Genomic DNA, 10,668 nt, shown 5'->3' with positions numbered 1-10,668 from the left:
ATTTTGTACAAATGCTCGGGCAGTACGCCTACGTGACTGACAGTTATTATTCTACAGATTTTCAAGTGATAGGAATCTAATTTTAAACATAGCGTAAGTGTTTATTGTTGTATAGTAAATTATTCAAAAATATAAAAATTACGACATTATTGTTTACGTTCGAAACAAGATGGCTACAAGAAATGAAAATGTAAAAATTCTTTTCTATTTATTTTATTTTTTATAATATGTGGTTCTATTTCTAAATTATGGGTGCAAGCTGTTTCGTACTTAGTTCATTCGTACCTCACTTCGTGTACACAGTACGGTACCTCAAATCACAGGAATCTGATCACCTATCCGTATATTCTTCGAAAAAAAGTAGGGGATATTGAAATGCAAATACCTATCTATGCAGGTTGTGATATGATAAATAGTCATGGACACTTGACATGCTTTGAGAGTATGTTCACAGATGAAGAACTTATCGCCCTAGCATACGAGAACGTAACTAAAAACGCTGAGATATACTGATGTGCTTGTTTTTAGCTACGATTGGATGCCTTTAGATAACAAACCTTATCTCTCAACCCTCCGTGTTTTGAGATAAGAAATGGTGCTATTAACTTCAACGTAGCGCATGCGGGAGCGATTCGCACCCGACATTGTAAACAAAATTGACAATATTTTTAATCAAAACTACGAGTGGCAAACTCAATTTCTTTATTAATGTATGTACCATCTTAAAAATAAGTTAATTTTATACTATTAGTACTTATTACACATACGCAGTCCAATCTACTGAAACAACATTCATTTATCAGCAAATATTGACAATAAAGTAAATCAAGCGTTGTTTTTATCAAAATTGATTCGGACGTTCATAATTACGCCATATTTCTACTGATCAGATGGGTACTTTGATTGGCTATTGCACACGAGGTCCCGCTTTATGTGTTACAGACGTAAATTTAAAATGTCGGAAAAAGCAATCTACTGTCGCTTTGATTTAAAAAGAGGGGATTTGTACCCGTTTCAGGTAGGATTATATGCTTAATTGTAGTTGAGTGTGGCAGAAATATTATAAATAACAATAACCAATCGTTGTTTTGATTAAAAATATTGTCAATTTTGTTTACAAATGCAGGGTGCGAATCGCTCCCTCATGTGCTACATTGAAGGTAATAGCATCATCTCTTATCTCGAAACACGGAGGGTTGAGAGATAAGGTTTGTTATCTATTATCGCCCCAACAGAACCACTGAGCTGCACATGCGAAACACAATAGCGCCATACACGTGGGAGGGGTTCATTCAATTGTCAAATTTGACACTTCAAGGAAGGGTTGATGAAAACTGACGCGTGCTGGTTTATCTATCCATGTTTGCTTTCCTACCGGTTCTTGCATAAGATTTACTGTTTAGTGTATCTTTGCTTCAGTGTGTTATGTTTTATTTGATCTGATCGGGAGACGTGTTCGGCGACGACAACATCACCCACAACACTGCAAGAATTAGCTGTGGCACTGCAAGAGGAGTGGGTCAGATTGCCCCAAATCGTGATTGGACGGTTGATTAGGAGCATGCCACGATGAATTGCTGAGGATTGGTGGAGCAATTACTCATTATTAAGAAAAAATCAAAAAGGTTCATTTTCACTTTTGACAGTGTATGGGGCCATCAGATAAGCCGGCCATATGAACTGGTTATGTTCATGTGTAGGCAATTGGCCTGTTATTAACATACAATTGTTACCTCTAATAAAAACTGCAGTGTATTTCCGCAGTTTTGTATTGTTTCTATAGCCCCTACTTTTTTTGAAGAGTATATATATGCATACACCATACTCAACAAGACAATAATAAAGGCAGTGGCTATTGTTACTACAAGTCGTAAAAATAGTCCTCAGACTATTGTTATGACGATGCTTTCAGAGCCCTCCATCGGTGAAGTTAAAAACTGAATAGTCGTAAAAATAGTCCTCTGAATCAATGGATTTCAACTTCACTACAGGCCCGGATCCAGGGGCCCATGCCATGCCCCCCCCCCCTCAGCCCACGCCACTAATGCACTCTGATGATTATCCTTTGTATCCTTTGCTCCAATGTATCCCCCCCCCCCCTGACTAAATCCTGGATCCGTGCCTGACTAGGGTTAGGGTTAACCCTAAACTTTGCCAATGGAGGGCTCTAAAAGCATCATCGTAACAATAGTCTGAGGCTTATTTTTACGACTTGTCATAACAATAGCCATTGCCTATAATAAAAACAAGAACAGGAATGCAATGCCTGTTGAAGCCTCAAATTTACCTGCTCTCGCTTCGGCTCGTTTTTTTTTCAACAGTTCTTAATGTCAGGCAATCTAACCTCTGTCGATTCACTCAGATATGTTATTTCTTCAATCTAGCCATTTTGATTTTCATAAATACTCTCCACAAAACGATATCATAGCCACTTGTTTCCAATATTTACATTATTTTCGTTCGTTAACGTAGTAGGATGCCCTACAAAAAGTATGTTAGTAGGCCAATATTAAAATTAAATTTTATTGTGTATACTAACTAGCATACACAGCTTCGTACTTGGCCCAAATTCGACTGGGTCCCTAATTTGCTGAGGGGCCTAATTCACCCAGACCCAAATTAGACCTGGGCCCAAATTCGGTGGCCTAAAACATGCTGATTAATTGAGTAATTTGATACAAGATATGTGGGCGGGGGGGGGGCTTGGCAACAAAGAAATATTCGCCCAAGGCCCAGGCCCAATTCGCTATTGGTACAAATTCGATGGCCTAAAACATTAGCGTGGTCATGCTGGTTAAGCCGATACCGTACCAGAGTATGTGGGGGTGATGATACACACATACATACATACACACTTTGATTTTATTTATATAGATGATGATGATGATGATGTATCATAATTATTTGCCATCATAATGTTTATTGATCATTGTACATGTTTATATATATATTGTATGATTCCCTTAATGGGTGCTTCGGTACAATAAACGAAACCTTATCTTACCTGTAGTCAATCACAACTCTATGCCAATGGCAATGCCTATGATGAATAATAATTAAATCAAACAAACATCCTTTAGAAAAGTGATATTTGATTATAATCCTATGAGTTTTTGTCAGGATGGAGGAATCATGTGAGCAAACAAACATGGTCAGAAGTCAGTCAGTGCTGCCCTAAGAACTGATAATCAGACCAGTCGAGTTATTCACAAAATTTGTCTGATGAACCCTACATAGACTGATATTACAATCTGTCCTATTTTTTTTTAACACTATAGATTTTACCAGGGATAACTTGAATGGTCACCTGTACTGTCAATGCAGCTTGGAAAGATATCAGTAATATGGTATCCGCTAAGTGTTTGCCTGACAAAATGGTGACTTGCTGATGATGAATTAGGTTGTCGGCAATAAAGAATCCTTGGTGTGTGTAGACCTTTAGTTGCTAGTAATCATTCAGTCAAGTACAAGTAAACTCATCTACAATAGTTAACGTAATAGTGCCAACAAGTCATCTACAAATAATATTTTTATATCCAAATCATAGCTCCAGTTACATTGAAGTTGTGTCAGGTGTCATACCTATGGCAGTTTTAGCGATATGTTGACAGTCTACAAAACATGATATATAATGTATAAATGTGTCAGGGGAGAATGTTAAATACATATATTCATTTTCATAATAGGGCGCAATACGCTGTGGGTCCGACCGGTGATTTCTCGGCCGTCCCTAATCGGCGCGTGGGGCGAGGTGGACTTCGTGGTCCTGCCTCGTTTTTCTCCTTCATGGGAGAGAACCCACCGCATTTGCATGTAATAAACCAAGAAGTAGTAAATCCATAAAGTTGTGTTCTTATGAATATTTTACCTGTACTTTTAAATGTCATTTAAGGATACATATTAATTTGCATATAATTGTTTCATTGATTTTTGATCAATTGATTTATCTACAGCTCCGAAATGCAAGAGCATCAAGTGCTAAAAAATCAAATAATAATGCTCAAAGCACTACAAAAAGTAAAAGTGCAGGAGATATTTTGAGTAGAGAAGAAGAATACAAGTAAGTTCAGACTAGACTAACTGCAGGATTTCTTTTAAAATTATTGTCGACATATATGGTAATTTGATTATTAGAGCAATGCCATACATTCCAGATATAAAAGATATGATATACAGGTACAATATAATTCGGAAAATTGTTATGAAGTTTTTTGGGTGTAAATGATATTTCATTTTAAATTAATAAGTTGAATGATATTTTACTATGAGAAATAATTTGGTGCAATTTAGTACTTTGAATGAACCATATCTCTTTTTTTGTCAACAAGAGATATTTTAATTTATTATCTATTGTGTGCTTTAATTTATGTAACTCATTTATTTTATGAAGACGATTGAATGAAGAACTGGAAGCAAAAACAGCAAGTCTTGTTAGAGAAGCAGAACAGGTTATGGTACGTAAAAACTACTTATATACATGACTGCAATCAAATGTTCAAGTAACATTAACTAACTTACTAACATATTGAGACAATATACCTATGTACATACATAATGTTTTTTTAAATTATTGAGATTAACTCATTTCCTTATAGAGGGGACAAGAAGCTACATTATCTAGATCAAGATTGTTAGACAACATTAGCCCAAATGATTTTCTTAAGTAAGTGTTATAATAAATTTAATTATACATGTATGAATAGTATATCTTTTGCATTGAAATTTGTTCATATCAATTGTTTATTTGGATTTTAAACTAACACTGTTATACTTTTAATTGAAAATAAGAGATGCAGGGTAAGCATTTAAATTTATGTTCAGACATGCATGATTTTATAATTGTATATTACACTACTCATTTATGAAGTGCATAATTTCATGTGCATCAAGTTATTCAAAGATTCTGACAATGAATTAACAGGCCACAATAATAATTTGAAGTACATCAAATATTTCAGAGATTTTGATGATGAATTAACAGGTCGCAACGAAGACACCAAACAAAAGGTAAGATGATATAATTCAAGTAAAGATAACATTTTTAAAAGATCAATTGTTTTTTAGATATTAAATAGTGTTGATTCGTTAATGTTATTTAATGTTTCTTGTATCTCATGTTTGTTAATTATTTTACTGGGTTTCAGGCTTCCGGTCGACCAGAATCAAAGACTTCTAATTCAAGACCGCAATCGCAGAACAAGAAACCTCCATCAGCAAGGTTATTTTTTTTTAACAATCACAGTATAATCTAGTGTACATGTAATAAAAAGAAACAAAATCAGAGCCTCCCACCAGACAATAAAGATCACTCCAGTCCTGTTCATACTGCTATTTTCTTGATCCACAAAAACATGTCTAATGCTCAAGATTGCCCATTTTCTTTAATTTTTTCCACAAAGCAAACCCAGTCAAGAGCCCTGGGCATTTTTTTGTAAATGTGATATTTAAATTTATCCTTAATATGGGTAAACTTTCTTACCTTGGGCTCCTGTCAAAAATTATACGTGACAAAGATGTATTCTCATGCTTTCTGGATGGATTTAACAGAAAATAAAATGAATATGGAAAAAAACAGGTGCATTAATCTATACACGTCATTATACTCAAGTTCAATTGATGCTGCAATAGAATATACTTCCAGAAATTCATTATGATATACAGTTTGGACTTCAGCCGTACCTGTACATTTACCATTACTGTATTGCTCAGCCCCACTTTCTTGAAAGTATTGATCCATTATTGTTATTTCTATAATGTCTTTCTTTTACCCCGGAATGGGTAGACTGTAATACATAGCACAAGACACAAACACAAAGCCAAGTGATTATTGGTTAATAATCATCAAAACGTGTTAATTGGCTTTAAATCTCTCATTCAATGTGTGTTTTTATTGAATTATTGTGTTGGAAACTAAATTCTTGAATTTAAATCCATTGACAGAAACAGGAGCAAAGTTTCAGCTAAGATAAATAAAGCTGACGATGTGGCCGTACCAGATGAAACATTTTTAACAGATTTCAAGGATTTTTCTTTGACTAATACCATATCTAATATAGAGGGTCAACCCTATCATTCTGATGATGAAGATGATGACATTCTACCTCAAGCTGCAGCAGATATGGGTTCAGGTTAATATGTCATGCTAATTTTTAATTATATTTGTTGCCTTTAAAAATCCAGATTTTGGCAAAATGCAGGGACTATCTTGATATTTGGTACCATTTCCACCACTTTTGTGACCTAAGAAGAAAAGTAAGTCTTATATTGACAATGGTCGGTGATGGACATGTTTTATATAATAATGGCTACAGTAGCAACCGTTCATTGACAGCAATCTGATTTTGTTAAGACTTTAGAGTATAGAGATAATTCTGATATCCAAAATTAAGTAACTATTTAGGCTTGTTAGTAGGACTGTTTAGTAGACCACATAAATCTATTTATAAAAAAAAACTATTAGTACATTGTACCAAAGATTATTAATCATTGTCATAAGTGCTAGGATGAGTTGGGTAGCTGAATGTAGATCACAACATTTTGATTTCTGGTTTCTTTAAGATGAGAAGTAGTTCCAATGTGTGGGTTTTCTCTAAGTTCTGCCAAATTTGAAAAATGGACTTACAAGTCCCTCAACAAACTGAATATTTTATATGGGTGCATTTTGCATGGGATTACCATAAGTAGGCCTGTACAGTTTTCTAGGCTGAGTATATAGTTATATCTTATAATTAATATTTCAGAGGCTACTATCAGATTTCTAAAAGCAAAGTTGAGAGTAATGCAAGAAGAATTAGATAGATTAAGCCGTGAATGTAGCAAAAAGGTACTGTTGTGTCATTCTTATCCTTTTTGAAGTTCATACATTTTATTTATAATGAAATTAATAGTTGCTAAGCATTTCATTTCATTTCATCTTAGAGATTTGCACATTAATTTTCACAATTTCATGAAGGTTGGCGATAAAAATACAAAATTAACTTTGAGGGTGTAATATACACTAAATATCGAATAATGATTAGTCATGAGTTTATAGGAATTAAATGTTTGACATTTTCTTATAAGGAAGAAGAAAATCAACAAGTGGTCTCTCGATCAAAAGAGACGGAAGAGGAGAAAAATAGATTACATCGAACTGTTGCCTCACAGCAAACACAGATAGATAAATATAAAAAAATTGCAGAAGATGCTAAAAGTGTTTCAGATAGTCTTCAAAATCAACTGTCTGCTCTTCGCAAGGTTATCAAATTTTATTTTAATTGTTGGAATTTTATCCCATTATTTCATATTTCAAACTCTGAAAATATATTACCCTACCATTGTTCAGAAGATTATTTGTATTGTTAACATTTTACTGACAATAACCTTTAAAACGTAAGGTCCGTCAAAAAGTAATGTGGAGTGGTTTTTCTATTCCCAGCTTGTATGTGACAAGGAGTAGGGTCACCTGTCCAATCTGGGGGTTTTTCTCTGGGTTCTCCAATGTCCTCCCACTGCTAAATACCCCTAAGTGTGAGCAAAGTATTGAAATAAAATTGAACCAAAATAACCAGGTGTGTGTCCAGTGAAAGTTAAACCCATCTCTCTCTCTCTTTATAATTGTAGAGTAATATCTAGGGCTGTAATCCCACTCTGAGAGTCGATCTATGAGTTATTTGATTGTCAGTTCTTGAAATCCAAAACATACTGTGATGTTCTTACATCTGTGTCTCTTCAATGGTAATATTTTTGCTAAAAATTTCGGTGTTATATTGATTATATGTTACACTGAACTTTACTGAACCCAATACCAGTACCCAAGTACAGTTGGGTAGGCTGGAAATACAGGGATATGGAGTATGGATAAAATATGCTATTGCGAGGTGACACACCTTACAGCTTACACCTATATGCACTGTAATTCATCTTGTAGGAAAATGAACAAATGAAAAGAACACAGAAACAACACACAGCCAATCAAAGTGCCACAGAAGTTCGCTTGAACAGAGCGTTAGAAGAAATAGAAAGATATAAGGAACAGTTACTGAAAGCCAAATCTTCATCAAAAGTAAGACTGAATTAGCTTTTAGGTCATGGCTGATCTGACTTTCATTGACAATTGTTATTAATGTTTCTGTGTTTATTTTTATGTGGTCTCCCTCTATGACAAAATAAGCATGCTTATAAACCTATAGGAAGCCACAGTGGCTAAGTGGGTAAGACGCTGGCTCGTTAGCCTGGAGGTCGCATGTTTGATCCCTGCATTGGGCGAGAAAGTTCATTGGGATTTTCCGACGTGGTTTCCCCTTGTCAGTGGTGCAGGACAGAGGGCCTGACAAGGACAGCTGTCTAGTTGTTCAGATGTGATGAAAAAATGAGGTCCTGTGTATACATTGGCATGCATGTAAAAGATCCCCTCATTAGCCAAATATAGGAGCAGAACAGTAAGACGTTAAAACTTCATTTCATTTATAAACCTGTAACGGTAAATCTCTTTGATCTACAGAATTCGGAAGTCTACAAGGGCATTGCCTGTCCATATATATACGTTCCATGGATATATACAGGGGAATTTGGGGTTATTCTTCTGGAAGTTTTTCTTTAAATCCAGCCACGGGTTATTCTTCCAGGGTAGGGTTTTTTTCCATAAGAAAACACGATATAAGGTTTTTCTCACTGGAATATTCTGATTTTACGTACATTTAATTAAACATAGATGGTTTATAAGCAAGATAAAGCCCTCGACTTCGGTTATGCTGGGGAGCATAACCTCAGCATAACCTCACTCTGTGCTTTATCCCACACGTAAAACTTAACAATAATATCTATGACCTCTTACATTAGTCCTTTTTTTCTCCCGAATCAATGAATATTACAAAGTAATGAATAGATAATTACATGTACAGATAATTTTGTATTTTCTAACAACTTATCTCTTTAATTTTTATTAAAAAAGTGTGTAAATCTATTATATTTACAGACAATATTTTATTTCATACAAATGGAAATTCTATGGAATGGAAATCTTTTTATAAATAAAATAAATTGAATGTTGATACAGAATGTTACAATCAGGATTAGAGACTCTGAGAAAATTGGGAGACTAAAGGGGGAATAACTCATTATGTTTTAATGTTCACCTCTGGGATATTTCTCTGTTTTGTTATACATGTATATATATATATGCAATTTGTGGTTTCCTTACAATAACTATGGCTTATATAACAATGGTGTAATTATCTAGTGTATTACTTCTTAGTTTACCTTAAAAAAAGCCATATACTATCATCATTTTCATGTCCCGATTTATTTCCTCATTACTTCAACCAAAAAAGTTTTGAGTAATCCATCACACGATTACCAAAAATGTTTTAAGTAATCCGTCACATGATTTGCATACAATTAACACTGAATAATCCTGCCTTCAATCAGTGGGTGTTAACCAACACACAATCAACTCTGACAAGCAATCATGAATCAATTATCTGTAGTTGTAATTTTAGAAAAGACGATGCAGCAAGTCGCTTTAATTTCCTTTCAGGTTGGATTCATTTAGTAACACATCTTTATGGGACGGGGGTTTATAGTAATCTTTTGTGATGTAACTCAGGTAAAAGCATGTAATAAACATCATAATTTTCAGGATGTTACTGATCAAGAAAAGAAGAAGGTTGAACAATTGATGAATGAAAATAGACTGTTACAAAAACAGAAAAATGAATTGATGACAGGATTCAAAAAACAATTAAAACTGATAGATGTATTAAAACGACAAAAGGTTTGGAATGAATTTTCTTTTTTAAAAAAGGACCCACATGGCTCACTAACCTGGAGGTCTGGTGTTATAACCCAATATTGGCCGAGAAAGTTCCCCTTGATTCTCAAGGATGGTTTTTCCCTTGATAGTTGTCCAGGACAAAGAACCTGGAAAAGATAGTGTCTAGTTGTTCAGATGGTACAGAACCCTTTACAGTTGGAATTCGAAATAAAGAGTAGGCTGTAGTGCCTAAATTTTCCTCATAGCACACTGTATGGTGTACACCCATCTTCATTAGCCCAGTCGGTGCTGAAAAGTAGGACATTAGATCCCATTTCATTTCATTTCTTTAAAAATGTATAAATTCTTGACAATCCACATCATATTGATAACTGTCTTGTGTAAATGTATTTTTATAGTAACATATGTACGTAATAATTCTATTTCATCCAAGCTAATTTATATTTTTAGATGCATATTGAAGCTGCTAAGATGTTACAGTTTTCTGAAGAAGAATTTGTTAAAGCCTTAGAATGGGGAAATTAATATTTGTTAACATGTCATTTCATTTTTTTTATCATTTTTTAAACATTAAAAATTTGCAATTAAATTATTTCTTGTATGTTTGTTTTTGTCTAGACAGTAAGATAATGTTAAGGAAGGAAGTTCATGAACTGTCAATGGCTCTGATTTAATGTCATAAATATCTTTCGTTGACAAGAAAGCTTTTAATTTGTCTACATAATTTATAGTCGAGCTGGAAATATGAAAGAATATTTTGTGTGTGTGTGTGTTGGGGCGCTTTCCTAATTTTGCACATCTCTGTAGTCTTGAAAGGATTTTGGGTAAATTCTTCGAATACATCCACAACAAGTTTGAAAATACAACAATTCAGGTGTAAAAAGTAAATATTATTTTACCCATTCAAAAATGGT

The 10,668-nt window shown here is 34.2% G+C and overlaps 1 protein-coding gene across 3 annotated transcripts; it reads left to right on the top strand.

Moving 5' to 3' along the window:
- The first annotated feature begins 151 nt into the window (after nt 1–151).
- Nucleotides 152–10,343, top strand: LOC126814932 (testis-expressed protein 9). 3 transcript variants are annotated; one of them, XM_050540392.1, is made up of 12 exons: nt 152–190; nt 3,954–4,060; nt 4,391–4,454; nt 4,596–4,663; nt 4,959–5,007; nt 5,145–5,218; nt 5,941–6,128; nt 6,741–6,823; nt 7,063–7,236; nt 7,910–8,044; nt 9,620–9,754; nt 10,205–10,343. In XM_050540392.1, exons 1-12 carry the CDS (start codon nt 170–172, stop codon nt 10,277–10,279), a joined length of 1,173 nt encoding a protein of 390 aa, XP_050396349.1. In that variant the 5' UTR covers nt 152–169; the 3' UTR covers nt 10,280–10,343. The 3 variants fall into 3 exon arrangements, with proteins under 3 accessions (XP_050396349.1, XP_055955529.1, XP_050396350.2); XM_056099554.1 differs by lacking the exon at nt 10,205–10,343 and having other exon boundaries at nt 9,620–10,129; XM_050540393.2 differs by lacking the exons at nt 152–190; nt 10,205–10,343 and adding an exon at nt 3,011–3,424 and having other exon boundaries at nt 9,620–10,189.
- Nucleotides 10,344–10,668: the final 325 nt, after the last annotated feature.

This window comes from Patella vulgata, chromosome 3 (genome assembly GCF_932274485.2).
Source record: "Patella vulgata chromosome 3, xgPatVulg1.2, whole genome shotgun sequence".
In the NCBI taxonomy this organism is placed as follows: domain Eukaryota; kingdom Metazoa; phylum Mollusca; class Gastropoda; family Patellidae; genus Patella; species Patella vulgata.
The sequence above is the reverse complement of the archived record's forward strand: the minus strand, read 5'-3'. Positions and strand labels throughout refer to the sequence as shown.

Bases quoted from the DNA above. Each gene is read 5' to 3' on its own strand.
- LOC126814932 (XM_056099554.1), top strand. From the start codon at position 170: ATGGCTACAAGAAATGAAAAT. The intron at 4,061-4,390 runs GTAAGTTCAGAC...TATTTTATGAAG, and splicing joins AGTAGAGAAGAAGAATACAA to ACGATTGAATGAAGAACTGG. The intron at 6,824-7,062 runs GTACTGTTGTGT...TTTTCTTATAAG, and splicing joins GCCGTGAATGTAGCAAAAAG to GAAGAAGAAAATCAACAAGT.